At 43.2% G+C, this 24507-nt stretch overlaps 4 protein-coding genes across 6 annotated transcripts in view; 2 read left to right on the forward strand and 2 right to left on the reverse strand.

Moving 5' to 3' along the window:
- The window catches only part of cdk17 (cyclin-dependent kinase 17), a 40462-nt gene extending 39472 nt beyond the window's left edge, over positions 1 to 990 (reverse strand). The window contains exon 1 of the mRNA XM_047574726.1: positions 556 to 990. The gene's annotated coding sequence lies outside the window, so the exon portion shown is untranslated. The remainder of the gene's footprint in view (positions 1 to 555) is intronic.
- A 1454-nt stretch (positions 991 to 2444) lies between these two features.
- On the forward strand, positions 2445 to 7808 carry phyh (phytanoyl-CoA 2-hydroxylase). Of its 2 annotated transcripts, XM_047575106.1 has the most exons (10): positions 2445 to 2609; positions 3467 to 3522; positions 3787 to 3897; positions 4059 to 4227; positions 4454 to 4535; positions 5296 to 5477; positions 5556 to 5705; positions 5789 to 5923; positions 7209 to 7267; positions 7299 to 7808. In XM_047575106.1, the coding sequence occupies exons 1-9, from the start codon at positions 2544 to 2546 to the stop codon at positions 7260 to 7262; spliced, it is 1005 nt and encodes a 334-aa protein (XP_047431062.1). In that variant the 5' UTR covers positions 2445 to 2543; the 3' UTR covers positions 7263 to 7267; positions 7299 to 7808. The 2 variants fall into 2 exon arrangements, with proteins under 2 accessions (XP_047431062.1, XP_047431061.1); XM_047575105.1 differs by having other exon boundaries at positions 2447 to 2609; positions 7209 to 7808.
- Positions 7809 to 10452: 2644 nt separating this feature from the next.
- On the forward strand, positions 10453 to 16295 carry ucmaa (upper zone of growth plate and cartilage matrix associated a). The gene is made up of 5 exons (XM_047575107.1): positions 10453 to 10619; positions 11542 to 11601; positions 11694 to 11789; positions 14504 to 14602; positions 15885 to 16295. The coding sequence occupies exons 1-5, from the start codon at positions 10562 to 10564 to the stop codon at positions 15971 to 15973; spliced, it is 402 nt and encodes a 133-aa protein (XP_047431063.1). The 5' UTR covers positions 10453 to 10561; the 3' UTR covers positions 15974 to 16295.
- A 934-nt stretch (positions 16296 to 17229) lies between these two features.
- Positions 17230 to 24212, reverse strand: mcm10 (minichromosome maintenance 10 replication initiation factor). 2 transcript variants are annotated; one of them, XM_047575102.1, is made up of 18 exons: positions 23970 to 24212; positions 23425 to 23468; positions 23013 to 23330; positions 22658 to 22894; positions 22401 to 22541; positions 22090 to 22300; positions 21795 to 21960; positions 21389 to 21556; positions 20564 to 20680; positions 20280 to 20476; positions 19848 to 19942; positions 19108 to 19221; positions 18507 to 18971; positions 18177 to 18304; positions 17957 to 18070; positions 17721 to 17866; positions 17604 to 17646; positions 17230 to 17513 (listed from the first exon to the last, which is right to left on the reverse strand). In XM_047575102.1, the coding sequence occupies exons 2-18, from the start codon at positions 23429 to 23431 to the stop codon at positions 17430 to 17432; spliced, it is 2751 nt and encodes a 916-aa protein (XP_047431058.1). In that variant the 5' UTR covers positions 23432 to 23468; positions 23970 to 24212; the 3' UTR covers positions 17230 to 17429. The 2 variants fall into 2 exon arrangements, with proteins under 2 accessions (XP_047431058.1, XP_047431057.1); XM_047575101.1 differs by having other exon boundaries at positions 22401 to 22544.
- Positions 24213 to 24507: the final 295 nt, after the last annotated feature.

The following is a 24507-nucleotide window of genomic DNA, read 5'->3' on the forward strand; positions in this document are numbered from 1 at the left end:
ACATATGCAGAGTATGCAGTCATACTGTTTTAGTTTAATATAGGCAAATGTGCTATTCATTATTGGGGAAAAAATAACTACGGTACAGGTAAGCTGTGAGCACGACGAATATGATTGATATTTTTTTCTCGAGCCACATACGCATCTCGATTTTTCAGAATGTTTAAGTTCAATTTCATCATTTTTAAACGGCATTCCTGCATCCTCCGTTCAAATGTACGGGCTGACCAGGTGTCGCCGGTGGCGGATGGACACAATGTAAACAAACGTACAGGTTTGCACCTAAAACAGCGTAAGAGAACTCGCTTTTCACACGTGACATGAACGCAGCACTGGTAACTGACTGAGCTGGGTGAATCGGAGCGTAGCTGTAAAATATGAATTAGAGCTGGAGTCTGCTTGAAATACTCCTTAGCAGCCGTTTCCTCCCGTGTTGTCATTTTCACACGCCGCAGTTCAGACTTCGTCCGTCGCTGCCGGACGAAACGTAACCGCGAGGAGCCCATTGTCGGACAGGCTGAGTGTTGTCCGGCAGTGACATTTGATCAAATTTACCTGAAAATGGTGACTACCGCCGTTTCAAGCCGACTCCCCGGAGCTGCCAGGCCCGGATGCCCTCCTCCGCTTTATCCGCCCACTGAAGTAGCCTGAAACACAGCTCCTTCTGTGCTCGGCTCCGGTCCCAGGCGCTCCGACAGAAAAAAAAAAAGAAATATCCTCCGAAGCGCAGGGAGAGATAACGGAGTGTGAGCACGGAGAGGTGAAGACCAGACCCCGAAAATGTCGTTGGTTCGGCGGTGAAGTCAGTTTAAAGAGGCTGGAGGAGGACCTGATGGCGACAGAGGAGACGGGAGGGGTGCGAGCATGCAAGCTAGCTGCCGTCAATAACAGGACTTCCGGCGACATTTCAAATTAAAAGCACACCGCTCATAGACACGGCTATATTCTACCATGGCTTTCAAAATAAAAGAGGCAATGGCTGTTTTTATGGGAGGGGGGTTTCCGGTCACGGTGTTTAAAATTAAATTTGATCCAATAACTTCTAGATAGATAAATACGCAAACATGCTTTACGTGCATACATCCCCAGGGTGGTGATATGCACACCAAATGGGGAATAAACCAGAACTTCCTTTCTAATGATGGGCATCATCAGTGTGAAACAATGATGAAAGCGAAACAATGGGTGGCATTATTTGAATAGCTTTTCTTTCCGCTGTTTCTTGTAACTCGTTCGCTAAAATGAATACGTTGCAACACGGCGTCTTTCCAGCGCTCTGTAACACTGTAGTTTCCAAATGAAGCAGTTTCTCCTCTGTTCTTGTCAGTTTAAGGCGAATTCTTGAAAATCCAGAGCATGAAATATCTGACATCTTAGTTTTTTTTTATTATTACAACGCTATATTCACACTTTGAAATTGTTAGGTGATTTCCTTACTTTCCATTCCTTTGTAATTACAATCTACTATCCATACAAGAGTACAGAAATATTGAAAGAAAGAAAACGTTTAATTTCGTGCCGAGGAAATAGCATCAAAAATAATAATACTGGACCCTAATTAGATTATTACTTAAAGGATTACTGTGGACTATTAATGTGTGCGTCTCAATAGACGCTCTATAACCGTAATTGGCATTAATCGGATTTTTCTTTTGTCATTTAGCGCCACCTGCTGGATAAAAGATGCAGCTACTAGTATTCAACATTCGCTTTTAATCCTTCTGTTAGTCACAAAGAATATAAATTAAATGATTTTAATGATGAAATCTACAACATGCTTTAATTTCTCAATAATCTTGATGTTTAAATGGTCAATTCAACTAAATCACGTGGAAATTATACAACGACCAGACATAATATTATGATCACCTTCCTTATATTGTGTAGGTGTCCTTGTGCCTCCAAAACAGTTGTGACTCATCAGAGAGTGGACATGGGCCTTATGGGGGTGTCCTGTGGCGCCTGGAAACAGGATGTTGTCAGTCGGGGACCTTGAGTTGAGGGGAGGGGCCTCTGTTTATCAACTCACAATACTTGATCAGTTTGGGATCTAGTGAATTTGGAGTCCAGGTCAACACCTTGTGCTTTTCTTCATGTTGTAGAGTTGTTCATAAAATGTTTTTAGGTGTGTGTCTGTGTCAGGCTGCATCCTGCTGGTGGTGGCTGTTGTCATCATTGCTATGAGGTCTCGGTATGTGGCTTCGTAACATTTACATGGATGCCAGGTCCAAAAGTTTCCCAGAAGAACATTATATCGTCACGAGATGGTCAGTGTTGTTTACTTCTCCTGTCCGTGGTTTTAATGTTGTGGCCGATCGGTGCGTCTGTTTTTATTCTCCCCACACAGAAACATTTTTTTTTGAATTACGTTTCTCTATTTTAATCCGATCACGGCGGAGAAGAATGAAATGGAATTTGCGCACCTGTCCGGTCCGTGTGCGCGTGTCGTCACCACGGTAGCCTCCCCCCGGCCTGACCCACGTAACACTCTGCTCCTCTGGCTTTTAAAGTAGGTGCAAACCAGACTACTGCCTGACGCGAAAATGTCTCGAGCTGCGGAGAGACTCCGACTGCTGATCAACCACCTTGATCGACGCCCTACAGCGATCGTATCCTTTTTTTTTTTTAATTATTATTGTTCTGCCTTCAAGTCAGTAGCGTTGCGAGTCGAACCTGCAGCCGACTGTAGCGCTCCGAGCGGCGGATAGGACCATTTGTCAGAGTCGGGACCCTGCGGTGGGTCGACGGCAGGCCTCCCGGAATGTGGATTCAAATACGGAAGTAACCGAGTGCTTATAACGGTTCCTTATGAATGCCTTATTTATGAATTGTCGTCTTGAACACATATAGACGGAAATAGTAGGACTTCTGCTGTCGTGTTGAACGGGGGATGCTGTTGTTCGTGTAGCGGTGCGTCGGTGCAGGTTTAGCACTGTAGCTAACTACATTTATGTGTTTGTATTTAAGCATAAATAGTAGGTATAGATAGATAGCAAACATGTGTAGATAAATAAGCATTGGCACATACTTTAGCAGTCGAAATAGCTCAGAAGCTAGTTTGTATTTAGCCTGGCTCATGTCTAACATTGATTTAATTTAGCACGATTTCTGTTTCTTATATTGTTATTCTTCCAGTTGAAATATGAAATGCAGTTTCCTATAAAAAAAAGGAAAAAATTATTTGGAAAATCGCTGTACTGTAACTTTATAAGATGATATCGATTTTGCACCGACACGTATCTGATCAAAACGCCCAGAGGTCAAAGTCAGCTGGACAGCAGCAGCTGTGTGTTTTGGCAGAGAGCCAGTCGTGTGAATGTGCAGGTCAGTGGATAGTATCACTATGAATAAGAGAAAATGAGTGGACCACGTTCAAATCTGGAAATGCAAACCGATCGAATACATCTCTCTCAAGAGTCTCTTTCGCTGCCACTGCTGTTTATTGTCCCTGACTGATCTCCTTCAGGAAGCTGCACCCACTTCTGCTCAGACCTTCACCTACAGTCACCCACAGAGACTGAGGTAGGTAGGGACACCTTTACTTTTGTTAACTCCGGCTAAAGGTTCTTGCACACACACTTAAAAATCCATATTTACCGTTCACCTTTGACCCCGTTTGTCCAGAGTCACCTTTGACCACTTAGCTGCCCTGTGTGCATATGTAATAGGTGCAAAGTTAAAAGTATGACATGCTTTGCTTGTTCTCACTATTTTTTAAAAATGTTCTTTTCCTATTCAATATTAATGTTGTTAATGTTTTTTAATTTTTTTTATTTTGGGGTGCAGATACACTCTAGACACTGACCTACTGACCCCAGAACAGAGGCTCTCCTATGAGGAGAATGGCTTCCTCCTCATCAAGAACCTGGTGTCTGATGAGGACATCGACAGGTTCAGGTGAGCACCTCCAACAGCTGCAAAGAAAATGTCGTTTTTGAGTGCGGTCACAACACTGTTTTAACTGTATTTCAGAGCAAGAGGCAGCGTGACATGTAAAAAGTAAATGTGCAGAGGTCGAATGATGACTTGACCCATTTGCGCGTCGGTGTCTTCTTCAGGAAGGAGTTTGAACGCATCTGTCGCCGGGAAGTGAGCGTTCCCGGCCTGGTGGTGATGAGAGATGTGGCGATCTCTAAGTCAGAGTTTGTTCCCGATCAGAAAGCCGTCTCCAAACTCCAGGACTTCCAAGAAGATCCCGAACTCTTCCGGTACTGTGCCTTGCCTGAGGTACGACAGCTCAATGTCACATAATAATTAATAATAATGTTAATAATGTCACATTTTAAAACATATTTACTTAAATGGCAAATTACGTTTGATGCACTGGTTATATAGACTTTGGTATCCTGTGGTGGTGATTTCATTACTGCGGCAACACTCCGTTTTCCCAGGATGTTTTTTCTTCAACTCACAAGAACAACATATCAACAGAAACTTTGCCTTTCTGTGTCAGATCCTGAAGTATGTGGAGTGTTTCATTGGGCCGAACATCATGGCCATGCACACCATGCTGATCAACAAGCCTCCTGATGCAGGTAGGTAGGAAATGAGCTAGTCTCTCAGATTTATTCCGAGCTTCTCAGTCCAGCTTCAGTTTTGGCAATAATGGCATTTTTTTTTGTTGTCATGGGAATTTTTAATATACTAGCACACTGGTGTATTTGATTACACAGCGTTCGGAACGCTGCGCCACGAGACACTGTTTCAGACCGGACCATTTTAAATGTAGCGCTTCTAAACACACGAGGTGCGACTGCGTCAGTGGGAGGTGTGGTGAAGATGGAAATGTCAGAAAAATGAAGCAGCAGAACGCGGGAGGACAAGTGCCAAAAAAAAGTGTCGGTTGTTTGGGTGACTGGATGTCGCTGATTTCTGGAGAATGAATAATGAATCTGTAATTGTCCCTGTTTCTTCATTTCATCTTAATAACATTTTTATCCCTGAGCTGTAAATGTTTTCCACATCAGATTTCCACATCAGCAGGCAGTGCTAACACAGGGCCACACAAACCTGTTTTACTACTAGTGTGGAACAATATTTACTCATCATCACAGTAAAATAGTCCATCCTTAGTCAATATACTGCATTAATTGCTCTCTCAACCAGTAACAAATACTGTGATTTGACCATGATACCGTCAGAATTTTGAAAACCACCATGATGTACATTTTTGGTCATACCGCCCAGCCCTAACTGTATCCTTCAAATACTAAAGATGACCTAAATACATTTTGTGTGTTCCTGAACCGGGTTCAGGTATTGTAAAACGTCTGCGTTCGTCTCCCCCTGCTCCAGGTAAGAAGACATCTCGTCACCCGATGCATCAGGATCTGCATTACTTCCCGTTCCGACCAGCCGACAGAATCGTCTGCTCTTGGACGGCGATGGAGAGGGTGAACAGGCAGAACGGCTGCCTGGTCGTCCTGCCGGGAACACACAAGGGCACGCTGAAGGAGCACGACTATCCCGAGTGGGAGGTACAGGAAGAAAAACCACAGTCAGAGTCGTTCATTTGCGGGAGGTAGCCACTCACTAACCACTGCGTGTGCCGTCAGGGCGGGGTGAACAAGATGTACCACGGTGTGCGAGACTACGACCCGCACCACCCCAGGGTGCACTTGGAGATGGAAAAGGGCGACACAGTCTTCTTCCACCCGCTGCTCATCCACGGCTCCGGCATGAACCAGACGCAGGGCTTCCGCAAGGTACTGCGTGTCCCAGAATTTCACTGTTGCTTCAGTTTGAGTGCCTGCAGTATGTTTGATCGCACGTTTGTGTGTGTTCCCAGGCCATCTCCTGCCACTACGCCAGCGGGGATTGTTACTACATCGACGTAAAGGGAACCACACAGGAGAACATCGAGAAGGAAGTGAAGGAGATCGCAGAAAGGAAGTACAGTCTGGGCGCCGAGGTCGACTTCAAGGTTAGAAATTTACGCTCAAGTGTCGTTGTTTAAACAGCGATGATTAGAATGTTTTTATGTAATCCTACAGACAAGACATGACAACTGGTTTATGAGAATGAATGATGGCACGTTGTTAAAATTTAGCTTGTAATTTCTAAATCTATCCTGTCCATGCAAGCAGACACTTTAAACATCTCCAAACTATAGTCACAACACTGTAACATAGACCATATAGCTTATGACCTATACAGCAGCCAGACACCAGGGGGAGCTCTACTCGCTTTGGCTTCACTTTTGAGGAGCAGCTCAATACTGTCTATGCTGTGGAAGTATGGAACTCCTGGTTGTGAGACTGAGCACTGAGGAGTCCAAACTAGCTTTTTTTCAGAGTTTTAATTCATTTCCCAAAGAGGAATAAAAAAAATAAATTAAAAAAATGCTAGGATGTATAGTGTTGATGTTGCCACATGATACAAATATATACCTACAATGCAGGAGGAGGGAGTGTTGATAACAAACTCAGTGTTTAGAGTTGCAAATCAAGATACAGGCTGTTTATTCAGTGTAATCCTCGTGTTTATGACAGCTAGTAGATGTTGCAGTCATTTACCTACAAGGCTCTTAAACGATTAATAACCCTGATCACAAGTGAACCTCTAAAAGCGACCAGATGTAGAAGGCTGAAATATTTAATAGTTTAATGCATTTCTAAAGCCACATACACACAGCTCCCCTAGACTCAGGCAGTATACACCTCTAGACCTCAGGTTATCCAAATATAGCCGTGTTTTAAATCAGTAAAAGTCAAATCACACAGTCAACACACTGTATGTATTTTTTTTCTTTTGTTGGGAATTAGTCAAATATTCATCTATAAACACTAATTTGCAAGGAAATAGATGCTGCAATGTGATAGTTACTATAAAAAATCATTTTGTCAAAACAAATGCCTCAGGCCAGAGCATGTGTTTATTATGTAGCTAAATTACAGTAGCGTGCTTATACAGTATTTTAGGTCTGGCAGTAATAGTCACAGCGAGACATTCAAAATGATCCTCATCTTTAGAATGCAATTAAGTGCAGTTTGGTAAATGCAATTACAGCAAACCGGAAAACCACTTTAGAAGAGGGGCTTCTGGTTAAAGATGGATATAAGTCACATTCTTCCCGTGTGAAGTGAAAACCAAACGTCTGAAACAGACCGGTTTCGCCGTATGAAAGGAGAAAATTAGTTATGGGGCTGTTAAGTCAGGCCTCGCACAAGACAAGAGAACTCACCCTTTGATTCTGTTTACCCCCACAGGATACCTGGGCCTTCCGAGGTCGCCTGGTGCAGGGTGAGAGGGTTTCGCTGTGAAAGACGCCTGCGAGACCTCAGGTCGATGGAGTGGAGCTGAAGAAACGGTGTTGCTGCACTGGAACACAAAGCATTCGTTGTGGAAGAAAAAAAATCTCATCTGCCATTTTCTAACCTTCAACCTCTAATATCTGATATCCTTTCAGTGGAATTTTGAAATGAATTACGGTACATTTACGTGAGGCACTTAACTTTGTCTATTAAGCTAATTTACTGAAAGCAAAGGGGTATTAATTGCACAATTGTGACGCACGTTGATGGAGAGAAATGGTGAGGACGTGAGAAATGAGGCAGAGAGGGCGAAAGCTTGGAAAGGCAGAGGGAGCGATAGAATCTATTTTTAAAAAATAAATGTGTAAATGAGCTGTATCACTTGTTAATAGACACTAATGGAGGCCTTTACCTGAAAGCGTCCTGCCTTATAAATGAGCACGTTAGCATTCAAACGCCCTCGTGCCTTTTAATGTGATTTTTGAATGTGAGCGTCTTGTCGATGCGTACGAAGTTTTATTAAAATTAAACAAACTCAGAAATGAGTTGTTTGGATTTCTTTTTTCTTCTTCTTTCTTTTTTTTTTTTGTTTCATTTTTGCTGAGATTTTGAGGGAAATATTCAAAAATTATGGTAGTTGAAACAGCTTCAAACTCCACCAAATGCAGCCGTAAATCACTGTTGGATTAACACATTTTTAAAGATGCTCAGTGACAAAAAGAGTGGCATGTTGGTCTCAGGAGGACAGTGTATTTCCTGGCTCCCCAGACTGGAAAACCCAAAAGAAAAAAAAAATGATCAAACATAGCCAAGACTGTGTGTGTGTGTGCAAGTGCATTCAAACAGGGTCTTTGTTCTAAACCCAGCAGGAAGATCCCACATGTTGCTTAAGTTCAGATAAGCAGGTCATTCATTCAGATGCAGGGAAGACGAAACTCAGAATATCTGCCATTGTCTACACCACAGAGGAAGACGGCGTCGCTTCTCTGATGTACGGACACGACACATGACCTTTAGGAAAACACCGGTGCATTCGCAAAAGTGCACAAATGCACACGCAGCAAATAGTTTCTCACACAAGTGAGGCTCAATTACTACTAAATGTGTCCCAGACTGCTGCATTCATCTGTGCCCGCTTTCATTCGAAGGAAAAAGACTTCAGATTTCCTGGGATTTCCTGGGATCACGCACAGTCGGAGGGTATCGGGAACAGTCTAACAGTCTGAAACTCTTAAAGAAAGTATGCAGCAGCAGCGTCAAGCGGTCCAGGTTGCCACATTAAGGTTAGTGGGATGCGGTGTGCATCCCAAACCTGGAGATCATTCATGCCAGGAATCATAATGAAGGGGTTTGGTGCGGCGACAACATGTTGCCTATACATGTTGCATATACACAATGTGCCATTCATTATACATACTAAAGAAAAGAGTATTTTGTCTTCAAACTGCAGTGTGTCCCACCTACTTCAAAACTCTATATTTAACCTCTGATAAAAAATAAAATGTAGAAGACAAGACATTAGCAGCCGCTTAACTACTCAGATAACCCACAAAGCGTGAAGAAATGCAAAGAAGCTGCTTACTTCTTATGGTTCTGTCTGCTGGTGTACTTACATGTGTAATAATTCGCAGCAGCCACAACATCAGAAGAGCAGCCACCGTTACCTCGGGTTTAATTCCATCCTGATGCTCACTTAGAATTAGAAACAGAAGAACAAAGTGTTCAGGCTTTCCTGTGGCAGGCTGCAGCTTAATTCCAACATCTTATGATATTATTATTATACTGTGCCTATCTACTTGGGTACAATACCTTTCAATCTGTATCGACACTTCCTTACAGCTTCATGGAGCGATTTAGCGTCTTTAGGCTCATTGTTTTGGTGATCGACCTCTGTGCTTCAGGTTTCTAGTCACAGCAGGCAGCTAGTTCCTGAAATTAAACACTACAAAAGCGATAACACTTACACCTAGCACCAGGTATAACATACTAAAAGCAAATATTTCACTGAAGAGGCTGAACTTTCACTGACATAAAATGATCGCTTTACCAAGTTTAACAGTAAAAGTTTAAAAAATAACAGCATAAGTAAACTTAAAAATTGATGCCATTGATTTATGATGGATTATATATGGTACAAAAGTTCCAGGTGGTTCAGTAATGGTTCTCGTCCACCAAATTCATTCTGCAGCATGGCAACCTTGAACACACAGCCAGAGTCATGAAGAATTATCTTCACGCCAAGCATAAGGAGGCCAGAAACAAGCAGTACGGCCCCCATGTGCGTACTAATCCAAATCTAAAACGGCACAGCATAGATCCACAGAAACCCAGTGTCACTGTGTAAAAGAGGACTGAAGAACCACCGATACAGCTTAGAACCAATTTTCTGTTGGTTTTCATGACAAGTCAGTCTCAGTAGTCTGCTTTACATTGTTCACTGTTGTAAAAACAGCAAAAGCTAACCAAAGTGACGTGCATGCGAGAAGCCTCGATAACACCGCTAGGTCCAAATACCGTGACTACAATTTTACTCTCAATGAAGAAAGTTTAAGGTCTTGTTTTTATTTGTTTTTCAGTGCCAAGTAAAGCTGTGTGTCATCTGCGTAACAATTGAATGCAATTCTGTACTCCCTAAAAATAGGCCCTAGAGCAGGGGGCATAGATGTTATTAAGGACCCCCAAACTGATGGGGAGATTAAGTAGGGACCCCCGACCTGTTATATACCGTATCTTCTATTTAAAACTGTCTGGTGCTATTTATAAATGTACATTATTATTATCATTTTGCATTCAGTATTAAGTTATTCGAATAATATACCGGTTCAAATATTAATTTTTTTAATTTCAAACATGTGAATGGGAAATAAAAATACACACACACACATATATAAATATATAATGTCTAATCAATCAAAGATTTTGCGACCCCCCTGCAGTACTTCAGTGAACCCCCTAGGGGTCGCGGACCCCCTGTTGAAGACCTATACCCTAAAGGGACCATGTATGGGCAAAATTCTGCTTGGTTTCCATTTCACTTCTTTTGATTGCTCTCTATTTCCACTCAGCTCATCACTCCTTGCATTTTTTGACATCTCCCCTTCCCTGTCCAATTTGAAATTCCAGCAGCTTCCCTTCTCCTCCCCGTGCCTTCTTCTCCCCCCTTTTCTCCTCCCACTTCATTCCTCCCTCCCTGCCTCACCCCACCTTCCCCCTTGACCTCACCTCCCTCATCTTCGTCTCCTCTCTCAGTTGAGCTCTGCTAGGTGCACTGTCGAGTCCCGCAGAGCTTTGTCCTTTTCTCAGTCAAGATGTCCTGGACCCGAGGACTCGTCCTGTCTCTGCTCACTGCCCTGCTCATCTTCACCTGTGAGTACCACGATTCAACATCTTCAGAGGGGATGAGCAGAATAGATATGTAGTTATAGGAAATATTCTGGATAATAGTAGATAAATAATAGTGCAGATGTGAATTTGTAAATTAGACAATTCCTTGGATTGTTCAATCTGGTTTGATAGGGCCAATTAATGTACAATTATAGGGATCCACATATTCATCAAAGTTTCAAGTAGTGCTTTGACAATTGTCAGACAAGTAAGTACAATTTGTTCGGCAGTCTGAGCCAAGAGAATGTGTTTTCCTGACTTCAGCGACTGGAACAATAGCTGCGATTTCAATCGTTGGCATCCAGTCGTCTTTAAGACAACTCACAAACGCTAAAGAAATCCAAATCAACCGTGAGTAATGGACGGTGGCACAGATTTTAACAGCAATAACACAAATTTGAAGTGAGCTGCACCGAATTGGAATCAAAAATGACAAATTTGCAAATTTAAACACTTTTCTAAGCAAAGTCACATTCACTGGTTCTGCAAATAAGCAGATCTCCTATAATAGATCTGCTTTTGTTAGTATTATTCCCCTGTCAAGTGCTCTCTTAGTCACCTCTGGGTTCAAAGGCTCAGCTGAAAAATTCATTGTTTAAGATCCATGGAGAGTAGTGAAATTAGGCTCCACATCCTCTGGTTTTCAATAATTGTGGATGGTTGTTGTGGCTATTTTAATTCTGCCTTTTAAATGTCACTTTAATTCTTCTTAAAGTGACACATAGAAACCTTTTATGGATTATTGAGAACAGATGTTCTTTCATGAGATTTTCGAGGCATAATTTCTCTAAACTAATAGAAACAGAAGAACGTCTTTATAGAACATATGGTGATAATAAGGTGCAACTTTCCACAGCTTTCCTTAGCAAAGAGGACAAATAATAGTTCCGCCTCTCTCCCGTAGTTTCCAGTGTGGTGAAAAGTGCTGCAGTGCGGGATGGCTCCAAACCAGCTGATGCTAAAGGTGATGCCTATTTTTTAACCCTTTTAGCTGTTCAGTGCAGCTTTGGCGTGTCCTCCTTATGTGTTCCTGACCTTGCCCCCTATGATCTTCAGGTGCAGCCCCGCAGGTGTTCATGCCCGAGTCGGACGCCTCAAACTTCTTCAAACGCCGCAGCCGCCGCTCGCCACGATACTACGCCGAGTTCCTAGGTACCTTTGCCCTCTGGTTAGCACGTCCATCTGAAAGCAACAGTCATAGTTTAGAGTATCAGCTCAACGAAACGTGTGAGATCTGATCCAAATTCTGTGAAAGTTGAAGGCTTGCCTAGCGTGATTCTGGTAGTTTAACCAGCGGGATGATAAACAGAGCGGCGGGTGTGTGGTTAGGAAATGGGTGATGTTTATTTATATTTGGTGTTTCATATACTTCCCGGAGCGTTGATGCGGCCACACTGTGGACAGCCTTCTATAATGCTGGTTTATTGGTTTGGACTCAGAAGAGGCTTGTTTTGACTGCAAGCTGTGAGAGCTCAGCAGAGCAGTTTAAGCTCCAGCAGGTGTTGTTCTATACAGTAGCAGCTTTTAAGTGTGAGCCTTACACCCACCCACACACACACACACACAAGCTGGAGGCAGCAGAAGGAGTCACAGGGTACTGTGGAGCAGGCTCTCCCTCTCAGAGCCTCTCACAACAATAAACTCATTCTTCCACTGCCAGCATCGCTGGATAAGGGACGTACCTTGAAAGCAACACAGAGGAAAGACGCCCGAATCTCCAAAATCCAAAATTTCTTTTATCGACTGATCAGACCCGTGAGGTCCTTTGGCAAATGAGCGAAACATGGCAAAACACAACTGAGAGCGGTGATTTTCCAGCTTCTCCTTTAAGCGTGTCTTTGTCAGCTTAACCCTTCTCCCAATGGAGACCACATCAGAGAAGCATGCGTGCACCTGAGCAGGCCTCCAGAGCACAAACATTGTGGGGGAAAACTTTGATGATGTCCCTTGTCGGTCCACGAGAACCTGAGGCAGCTGAGAGAAAAGCAAAGCAAAGAGTTCTATTCAGACGGATGCTAAGATAGAAGAAAATTCCATAAGAAAATACTATCCCCGTCTTAACCATTACTCAAAAGGCACACAAATCACGTATATGCAATTTTTCGAACAGATGTTGGATGATTGCACAACCCGACTTGAGAGCAGTTCTCTCGTTGCCAGGACATTCTGAAGATTTCCCCCTTTATACATTTCTCTACACAGTTCTTGTGATGCTACCTCTCAGACACTCTGCAGACTTTGTGGTGAGCTGTGGAGTTCATATAATTAAGGTGCTCGCGGACCGATCACTGTTTGAGAACGTAACTCCTTTCTGGGATGCCTGCAGAAGCTGAGGACGTTCTCAGATAATGCAATCTAAGAAAATTTAGTTTGTTTTCAAATTGGCATTAAAACGAAACTATTAACGCAAGCTCATATGGCAACCAATCAAGCAGTAATATCTGCTTGTTAGGTGTAAGCACACAAACTGCCACTGCCACTGATGAATGTTGACACAGCTAATTAACAAACAGTTAGAAGAGGGACAGTCCACCTCTATGTTTTTTTAGTTAAATTACTTTAAAATTACTTTAATTAATAAAACAGGTCCTGGCAGGAGAACTTTGAGATCTTTGAGTTTGAATGGTACAACAAAATGTACCCAGAATTGGGTAAGCAAGTTAATGCAAAATGAAGTCAGTGTGAAGCTGGGTGTGAACGGCCACGCTTCAAATCACTGGCCCTGTCGGGGTGGAAAGAAGCTTGTTATGTTACGTGGATGCGGGTCTATGTGTTAACATAAAATGTTGTTACGTGACATGTTTACTGAAATTCAGGTAAAGCTGAAAGAAAAACACTGACAGAGTGGTAATGTCCACAGAGGCTGCCCTGTACCTGTGTGAGTGCAGTTGTCTGGTTTTCAAGAAAGTCAAACACAATCCACTCAGTATATTAGATGTTAATCCAGATTTTAAAGTATTATTCAGTATTAATTCAAAGTAGTAATCCGAATCTTACCAATATAGTTTTGTAAACCCAGTTCAACAGGGATCTTATGGGAAATATTATGCAAAATCCACCATTTCACTGTTTTCATTGAACACAAGTTAGTGTCCCCAAAGTGTCAAGAGACCCAAAATGTGAGGGATGCTTCGCGCAAAAAGTGACTTATGGCATGCAATGGCATATAGTGATAATATGCCCCAATATTGTAGTTATATGCCATTTTATTCTAGTGGCATGCCGTGGCCTGCCAACCCCAACCACCCAATGCCCCAGTCCTCTCATTTGTCTGCCCGTTGTATGTATATGTGTGAGATGACAGTAAAGTGAGTTCACAGTCTCAATACGTAATAGGCCATTAGCTCTAGCTCTAGCTGTTGTTAGCCTAGACACAATAGCCACTCAGACTTAATGAAAACCAGAATGTCAGTCTGGCCATTTCTTGCTTGTTGAATATGCCATGAGCTACTTTCCGATCTCGGTGCTACTGAAAAAACAGTGAGAAAATTGTTGTTGTTCAATCAGTCAAAAAAAGCGTGTCCAAATGAGCCACGATCCAGGTTCAAGGCGTCGTGAGGGTTCAGAATGGGGTGTGGGCAACAACAGCTCATTAGCATTTAAAACGACAGAACTCCATGAAATAGCCCACATGGAAAAGGGCTAAAACCAGTTGATTTGAGAGACTTCTATTAGCTTGGGCTTTTAAGGGCTGGAAATCACATATTAAGTAAGACTTCAAGGTGGCATCACACGTGTTACACAAATCAAGCAACACTTTGACGACCTAACTTGCTTACAGAAGTCAACCACCAAATCCTAGGTACATACCCTAAGATACCCTAAGGTCTTACCTCTCTCCTTTCTCTCCCCCTTCCCACCAATAGCTGAGCAGAGGGTGAGGTTGGCAGCCGACAAGCGAAGGAGGGACTACAATGAGGAGCAAAGGAGCGAGTACGAGAACTACGTTGAGGAGGACCGTGATGGTAAGACCTGGATTCAGCTGGTTTCCAACAAGCGCTTGCCTATCGTCTGTGATCCTTAGGATTGCCTAAAAATTCCTGAAAAATATCAGAAAGGGAGGAAGTATTCCTCCATCAATTCCACATTGAGCTTAAAATAGAAACATTTATAATTACACTCAGCTAGGACACACTGAACCCAGCAGTAAACACAGGCTAGGTCAAGATGTGAGGGGCTAACCTAAGTGAGACGATCTTACGGAATACCTGACATTTATTTGAGTGTTAGTCATTGTCAGAGGGTTCAACAGACAGCACACTGCGGGATGGAGTTTTAGCACTTGAATGAAGCTCCCGGCATCCACGAGCCTCCGGACCACAGCAGAGGTGGCTGAGAATCCACACCAAATCAAGGTCTCCATTTGCGGTCGACCCATAGCTGACAATCTTCCGTGTGGTCGCCGCTCAGCTGTGATATTCTTCCAGTCTCTGTTTCTAAACTAAGAACTGCTGACCATAAAGATGTGTTTGGTGTTTTCAATGAAGGACACACAATGTTTCGGGCAGTTTAGGTCGATGACTTTTTATAGGAAAACAAAAAGATCTCTGCCAGGTCAATTTACAACCGAACACAGTCTCTGGAACATTTTGCACTTTGTGCTCCATTCGGATTCAAGTTGGAAGAATTTTAAGAGTGGGTGCTAGCAACACCATTTCGCATGTAGTTCATTGACAAATGTGTCTTTGGATTCACCAAGTGCAGATTAGAATAATGAATATCAGACTTAAGTACAGCAGTTTTTACTCTTTGACCACCTTTAAGTAAACTATGCTATGCATCAGAGCACCTTCCATAAAAACATTCATCACTTTTATGCCACAACACACCAGTCCAACATCAAATAACTAGTCCTCAATCAAAGGGGAAACTTGGAGAACCATTGCCATCTGGACGGCTGTGGAGGTCGGACGAGTTACAAACCATCATACAGAGCTGGCCTCTCATGAATCGCGTCGGCATCTTACACTTTAGTAGTTCCAAAACCTCAAAAGGTTGCGAGTTCATCTGCACCTACATCTTTATGTCGTAAACATTTGCCTGTTTTAGGCCAAAAATGAGATGAGAGCCTAGAGATTCAATCAAAAATATCGGAAAACTAAAATTTGGACATTACAGAATTCTTCACAGTCGCATACTAATTCTCTGTGGGTTTGTTTGCTACGAGCGGAACTTTTTCAAATACACTCACGAAATGATTGATTATTGCTGCTTTAACTTGAGTGGTTTCGTTTTCTTTATTCACAGAGGTAAACGAGAGATCGAGGGAGACCACTGAGCAGATGAGAGAGTATCATTACGATGGCCTCTACCCTCGCTACTACTGGTACCACTGAGCTCTGTCCCATGGAGATTGGGGCTACATCTGCCCTCAGTAATTTACCTTGTACCAAAAGTGACCGTACTCGCTAAAGTTTTTCTCTATTTGTCCCATATCAATCTACAAGATACAAGCTCTTCTTTTATTTTTATACAGCCTAAACCATTCAAGATGTGTGTCCATGTGAAAATGTAAAGTGAAATTCAAAGTGCAGTTTTTGTATTTTGCTTTTACTGAGTTTTTGATATTGTATGTACATACAAGCTACACACTGTTGCCTTTTCATAGTGAGGTACTGTATAACCAGCAATAAAACTACCGTTTATATACACAGTTAAGCCAGAAAAAGCTGTCGCTTTAATTCTTGCTTCAGATCACAACGGGGACGAGTCTCAGACGAACTCACGAGTGCATCTGGTCGGGTATTTGAAGAATTTAAAAGGAAAGGGAGGGACCTGGAGCGCAATAAAAGCGAAGATGAGGTGAGCTGCAGAAGTCATTAGGCTGAAATGAATCCCACATTCCACGGTGGAAATATTAGACACAAGCCGGGCAGCCAGGAGACAGAAGAAGGAAGCGAGAGGGAAAAACAGCAGCAGTATAATGAGTGCAAATTAAACCCTGAAAGCGATGTGGCACGACACTCTGCGCTTGCTAATCACAAGGCTTCAAACCCAACCTTATTTTATCTTTACGCTCCGATTCCACCGCAGACTTTAGCTTTTCGGGGACGTGTGGATTGGCTCATAGGCTTATAGACGTTTGTGTGCTGATACAGGAGAGTGGATCAGCCCCTGTCAACCACATACATGCCGTCACAGAAATAATACCTTTAGTGTCTTATGATCCCAACACAGAGGACGGTATTTGGGTGGGATCGTTCAGCAGTGGAGTTATGGTTTCTGTCTGTCTCATATTACATGCTGGATCAAGCTCTAAAGTTCTCGCCAGTAGCTGATAAAAATCTAATTTTTATTCAGGTCATATGGCAACACTGTGACACCATCTTTGGATTTTGGGTTGAACATATTTTATCATCTGAAAACTGAGCAACAGTACTGTTACTGAAGAAGTATTTGAAACGTCTCAGTAAATCTTAAATGTTTGCAGCCTAAAACTGTAACAGCTACACAGAATTCAGCCGCGTTTGTTTCTCTTCCGTCTCCATTTAGTCACAAAATGTAGAAATCCTGCTGAGTTATTTCAACTCTGATGCATATACAGTTAATCATTTCCAGAACCTGCTCTGCTTTACATCAGTACAGCGGAAACTTTTGACGTGAGACGTCGCAAATTATCGCTTTAATAACCAATTTCCAGCAAAATCCTCACAGACATTTATATCGTTATAATCCACAAGAAACAGACGTTAAAAACATAATTGATAACTAACTAACTAAATAAAAAATGCCTCAAAACCCTTAAATTACAAACATAAAAATCTAAATACATGTTTCCTAAACGTCTGGACGTCACTTCATGCTGCCGAGGAACTTGGCGTGCTCCTCTCCTCGAGGCTGGAGAAGCTCGCCGGCGATTTTTGGTCCCGATTTTTCCTGCAATAAAACGTAAAGAGCGACATCAGGTCTCCCGCAGCAATGTGATTGTTTATATAAGAGAGCATCTATGAAGAGGAGACTTTTTACCTTCAGCATTCCGTCACGTTGCCATTTAAACAGACCGCAGTTGCTGCAATGACAAAACAACATTAGTTGTTCCCTTTTCAGTCAATAAAGGAAGAAGAAGAAGAAGAGAGGACTCACCTGCAGTGTTTGTGTGGTAGTCTGTCCAGAGCGATGGCTCTCTGTCCACAGGGACATTTGAAGAAACGTTTCACCGCGTCGTGCCACCTTAGACCATGATTCTCTTCCACACAGCGATCCGCCGGCTTGAAGTAGGTGTAATTACACTGGAAGCAGTTGGAAACAACGTTTTTTCTTGTCCAGCTACTAATTTTCTTCATTTAGTTTAGACATATACATAACACTTGTCTCAGTACCTTCTTACAGCTGACAGCTCGACATTTCATCTCTTTGATGGAATTCATCTTCTCTTCCATCTGCTCCTTCTTCACCAGAGCATTGAAGTACTGCTCCTGCAGCTGGTACTCAGCCTGAAAGAGAGAAAACTCTCACACACTTTGCAGTGTTTCATATATAGACATGCAGCTAAGATCTGCTCTGACAGCTGCTAATTTAAACGTCCTCCCGTTGTCATACCGCTTGAAGAATCGCCCCGTGGCGCGATTTGGCACTGAGGATCTTCTGAAACTCCTCCGACTCGATGTAGGCGAGTTGATCTCGTTTCTTCTTCTGGGCCGGCTCCTCTCCTTCAGTGGACGATTCACCTGTGCAGGTAAGTCAAAGAATCTCACTGAACAAATCAAGCACTCACTCCTTTACATGGATGGAGATCTACAGAAGCGCTGAGATGCCAGTTTGAAAATAACAACGTGGACATAAGAGTGCTAAATATCTCTTCAATGTTTACTTTAAATCTAAAAATGTATTATTCTGTATGAGCATCATTTTGAAATGTGAGGTGTGTACCGTTGGGCGAGGTCAGATTCTTCTCTACCCGGGCGCTGATCTCGCTGCCGTTATTCCTCTTCCTCTTCACAGCGTTGGGGTCTTCCCTCTCGAGCCCCGTCCCTTTGGCCTTCAGCTTCCTCAGAGCAGCCATCTTGGCGGCCGACAGGGCGAGCGGGGGCGCGGGAGACGGCTTGTCCTCGAAGAAGAGGATGTCGTCACCCTCGGAAAAACCTCGGCCCAGGGTCGGGGTGTGGGGTGTCGCGGGGCTTAGGGTGGCCTTGGGGACGTCGGAGGCAGCTTTCGGGGACATGAGGCCGCTTCCGCTCGCCGCTGGTTTGGAGCCGCCTGTGTTCTGCAGCACCCTATTCTGGATCTCCTCCGCCCTCCGTCGCCGGCTCTCCAGAAGCTCCCGTTGCCTCTGTTTCTGCTGCTTCAGCAGATCTGAAGCTGAGATCGACTGGACCGCAGCTCCTTCTTTGGAAACTGAAGTCAGGGAACAGGTTAACGAACCATTAAACATCTCAGATAATGTTCATTCTTAATATATAGAGGAGAAAAAGGAACAAGGAAAGCTAAGCTAACTTTCCAAGACTCCTATATAGATCTCTTGGCTGTGCACCTGTTTTGCTGCCCTGTCCCAGGTGCTTCTTCAGCTGCAGAGCTCCAGGTGTTGGCATCGACAGCAGGTCCTTGAATTCATTTGAACAACCTGAAACTTCACCAGACTGCATGGCTGAAAAGAACACAAGGGAAAAAAATACTTAGTCTTCTCTGTGTTTAGAGTTCAATCAGTGATTTCTTCCATCATATTTACACACAAATAACTTTATCTATTGCAGACAGCCTAAAAAAACATGAATGCTGTTTTTCATAAAAGGAGAAATAAAAGAGAAAGCAGAATCAAAGAGAGGTAAAGAATAAACCCTTGACATGCAACAGTCAAACTGTGAGGTTTTACTGCTATCATACAATATCACCATCAGTTATTAACTAGTGCCGTCAAATGATTAAAAGTTTTGATCAGATTAATCACAGGGTTACTGCAGATTAATTTCGATTAATCGCGATTAAATATCATTCTCTTTTAATCTACATTAATCGGTTTTCATTTAGCATAAGCAAACAGCCTCAAGACAAGACAACATTAATGTGGCACTGTTACTCCTCTTGAAGCAGCTACTAAGACAAACTAACTTGTTGACATTGTCCAAGAGGAGAGCTGCCCACTTCTTATTTACAATGTTGGATAATCTACATTAACATGTTAATTTTGAAAGCCCTATTGTTAACATTAGACTTCCAGCAGGCTGCAGTCTAAATTTGTGTGTGTGTGTGTACGAGCTGTGATGAAGTCCTCACCGATCCTCTTGGCCTGTTCGACGAGCTGAGCTGAGCCTTTCACAAACAGCTTGTCCAGAGTCTTCTGGGTGGGTTTGTTCGGTTTGGATGAAGTTCTGCGAGGCACAGACCCGTTACTGAGAATGTCAGGCAGTTCGGATGCTGCCCAGACCCACACCGTGTTCCTGGCTTTGTAAGTTGCAGTTAGCTAGCACAGGAATCCAAACTGGTCAGGGTTGACACCACGGCGCTTAGGACCTTATGCAGTATCTTTGTTTGACACCAGCATTAGGAGGTGACACAAGTTCTGACATCCTGATTATTAGCGGATTACTTATCATTAGATACAACGCATGTTTAAAGGGAAGGTTTATAGAAGTATATATTAATGTCTTTGGAAGGAAAAACACATTTGTAAGACCCCTAACCCATTTAAAAACGACCGTGACTCACAGAGAAGCGGCGCAGGCAGCCGAGGACACGCCTCCGTAGTAGAAACCATCCTGACAGAGACGCTCTTTCAGGCTGCCTCCTTTCCCCTTAAACTTGTTGGGGGCTTTTCCAGAAAACGACGACTGCAGCTCAGCCCTCTTCGAGCTCATCTTTTTGTACTGTGCCTTGACGTGATACTGGCAGTACTGGCACTCGTACTGGAGGACAAGAAAAACAAATGGTTAGGGAAAGAAAGGACGAGTAAGGAGCGCAAAACAAAGAGTTGCAGCGGAAACTGAACCCACCATGTTAACGATCTGAGAGCAGGGGTCTCCGTTCTTCTTCATGGCTACACAGGTGCCGTAGTCTTGGGCTTCACCCATCAGCAACACCTTCTGCGGGTGATCCACCGTCAGGCTCACCTGCACATGGTCAACGCGGGCGGTTACTTTCTGGAGGGGGACTCAACCACATAATATTATCTGTGTCATATGAATTAGAACCTATTTTAGATATGAACATAAGTGTTATAGTAGTTTCAGTAAGATTTAGACATGACTGCAGAGGAGATCGATCCTCAAACTGCCCCATGTCTGTGTGAGAGCGAGTGCAGTCGGGAACAACCACAAACACCACCACATTCCCTCTTTAACATCTCAGATTGCTGTGCGATCCTGACACCAGCAGACCTTACTGGCTATTTTCACCCAGGCCGCCAGCCTTTTTTCTGACTTAATTAGCACACGCTTCGGCAGCCAAACCAACAAAAGACGAAAGTTGGCAGCATTTGCGATTTTACTTGTTAGAGAATAACAGAGATATATTTAAGGATCCCAAATTAAACTGACATGCAGCTATCTTGGACTCTTCTTCCTCTCTCGGATGTGTTAGTTCTCTTTCGATCCATTTTATGAAAGCTGGAAACGGCTAAACCTCAAGAGGAAGGTACTAAAGAAGAATTCTCATTTAGTATTTAAGTTTTTACTGGAATTGTAAACGTCCTAGCGCCCTGGGAAAATCCTGAACATTACTGAATATGAAACCGAAGCTCTCCTCTGCTTCTGAGATCAACAACAAGCCTCTGATGATTCACTGGCCGCTCATATTTTCACTTCAGACCGTCCACTCACCCCGTCGTATCCGTCTTTCTGCTTCATGGGGTTCGGGTTGAGGAGTCCGATGACGGTGCCCGGCTCCGTCTTCCAGTGCTCTTTGTGGACTTCGCCGAACAGGAGCAGAGACACAAACACTTCCAGGTTGTGGAGGTCGTTGAGTTTCCAGATGCTGAAGGTTTTACCCTGCAGGGAGAAAGGTATCTGTCAACATTGCTCTAATAGCCACCAGCAAATATAATTAAATATTCAAAATAAACCTCCAATAGCGTAAAGTTCAATACATGCCTGCACACATTGTTTTGATATTTGCACCGAAAAATAATTGGATTCACTTTGCTATTAGTTTGACACTCATGCTTCTCTAATACATCAGAACAAAATAGGATTCCAGACAGAGCCAGAGGTTTGAGCATGGACTTACACTGGAGTTGCTTTGCGGTGTAGCCTTATTGACCAGCACTGCAAACGTCACCCAGTCGCTGTCCTCCAGCTTCTCCCGAGTCATTCGCTCCGGAACCTGTGACAGGCGGATGAGGCGGCGGTTAGCCATCTTCCGGTCCATATCGCTGGAGGAAACTCTCGGTTTTCTGAAATAAAAGAAAAAAGCCCCAACTCAGACTTAATCATTTTATCAATAAAAGTGAAAAACAGAGTTAAAATCTGATTTTTCAGAGACGACTCTCATAAAAAAAACACATCACTTCAGCTGTTCTGACCTGAGCCGTAGACCGGAGTATTTCTCAACAGCCACGTCTTTAGGAAGAGGAGGAAGAGAAGCAGGTTTGGGTTGTGCCGCTGATGCTGCAGGTGCAGGTCTGCTTTGGGAGGCTGGAGGTGAGCGCAGAGGATCGGGACCTCTGCTGCTGCTGCTGCTTTCTGCTGGCATGAAGGAGCTGCCGATCTTTATCTCCACCAGCGGCCCTCTCTCTAATAAGGAGAGGAAAATACCCACATAGAATAAACACAGAACTTGAAAATCAATTTTGAATTCTGATTCTGGTTTGTTTCAGTAAACGTTTAACGTTACCTGCTGATGTGCTGGGTTTGGGTTGGTGGGCTTGTCTCGGTTTGCGTTTGAATGAGTCGGCGTTGTTGAGCTGAGAGCAAAAGTCAGAGGCCTCCTGGAGCTTCAGGTTTTCTCCTCTGACTGGAGTGGATGAAGACTTTGCTACTGTTAGAAAAAAGAAGGAAACAGAAGCATCTTTTTCAATTTATTCTGTACTTAATGTTTAAAATAAAACGGTGACATTCAAGTTTGTAGCTACTTGTCTATAACATGTTAACCTGCTTGTATCTTGGTCTTCGGTGTGGCTGTGGCTGTGGCTGTGGCCGCGGCCGGTTTGGCCTGTGTCAGTCTGGAGGTCATCTGTCGGTTTGGTGCAGGTTTGGGCGTCGCCGGTTTGGCGCTTGCCGAGCTTCCTGCAGCCCTGACTGGAGTGGACGGTGGTTTTGAGACCTTCTGGCTGGACTCCAGCTGCTGCTGCAGTTTTTTCATCTGGTCCTGCATCCGCCTCAACTCCTCTGAAGACGTAAGGAGCACGTGATGAAAACAAACCCAACGAACAAAGCGGAACTGAACTAAACGACATTTTGCATTAACCAGAAGCTGATTTAAGAAGAAACTGCTCAAGGCACAAACCTTGTAAATCCACTTGTGACCTGTTCATTTCCTCGCAAGCCTCTCCTCTGCTTTCTTGTCCTCCAGCGTCCTCCTGGTCATTTTCAATGTCATCCACATCCCCAAAGAGATTCGACACCTCGTCCTCTGCTTGTACATTTCGCTGCTCCTCATCAATACCATCTTTGTACTCCTCCTCTTCACCATTTTCCTCATCAAAGAGGTCGTCCAAGTCGTCTGCCTCCTCCTGCTGCTGCTGCTGCTTCTTGCCTTCTGGTTCACCACCAATCCCCTCATTCTCAGCCAACAGCGCCAACAAAATGTCCAGGTCATTCTCACCTGCGTAAAAAAAAAGAAAGACACACACACTCTTGGATCTTGAGCTACAAAAAACATTTGTATTCTGACGTATTTTAAATCTCACAATACTTACCATCCATTTTAAAGACTTAAACAGAGGTGCTGATATCAAATGATCTACAGAACAAGAAACAGAGTACATAGATTAACTAAATGACAAATAAACTAATTGTGTATTTAAAATTGGTTCTATGAAAAGGATGACTGCCTTAAAACTCTGGGGGGAAAAGAATAGAGCAAGTCCATACAATGGAAAAACACATTAAGGGTTTTACAGGAGGGGGCTTCAGTGTCTAACATCATAAAGAGAATTTCCACTTCTTCTAGTATCTTCCAAAATGATCATATTTGGATGGAACAGTTGAGATTAATGTGATAATTGTTAAAGGTCAGGACACAATAACAAGCTAATGATGGACAGTACTGTGAAGCATTAAAGGGATCTCATTCGGCCTGTGGGGACCTGGCTCAGCACATTCATTTAAACTTTAAAAGCAGTTTAACACGCCGAAGAAATGTCAAGAAGCTAATAGTTTGTTTCTGTGGCGAATATGAAGGAGTGTTTAAAAACTGCTCACCCCGTATTTATTTCTGAATCCCTCAAAGACAATGACTTACCTCGGACACCGGTGGCACAGCTTTGCGTCTCTTGCTTAGCGCTAATGCAACTTTGACAGATTCTACAACCTCTCAATATATGACTTACTGACCAGTAGCTGACATTGTTTGTGGCTACGTACAACTCATTCCTTTATTTTTTATTTTATTTTTTTAAATAAAATAAAAACAAATTGTACAGTGAGGTTCCGCTTTAACCTCCCAAACGCCGAGCGAGGGAGAAAATCTAAACTGGCGCTAAACGAAGGACCCTGTTGTGTTGTCAAAATGCTGTTAGGTGCCCAACGATTTGCCTAACTAAAAAATAGGTTTTTAATATGGCAGATTTTATTTTAGAGTAAGATTTAAGGACTAACTTTCTTAGCACCAAATATAACTATGAGTTTAATATTTAGAATATAAAAATATATAAAAACTGGAAGTGATAATTATTGTTGTTATAGTATTTGTGCGCAGGGAAGCCATGAGCCTATAATCAGTGCCCTGATGCTGACAGCTATCTCTTCCTCTGTGGTGAAGATGGGGAAAAGAGTTATTT

The sequence above is a fragment of the Mugil cephalus genome, chromosome 22, assembly GCF_022458985.1.
Source record: "Mugil cephalus isolate CIBA_MC_2020 chromosome 22, CIBA_Mcephalus_1.1, whole genome shotgun sequence".
NCBI classification, from domain to species: Eukaryota; Metazoa; Chordata; class Actinopteri; order Mugiliformes; family Mugilidae; genus Mugil; species Mugil cephalus.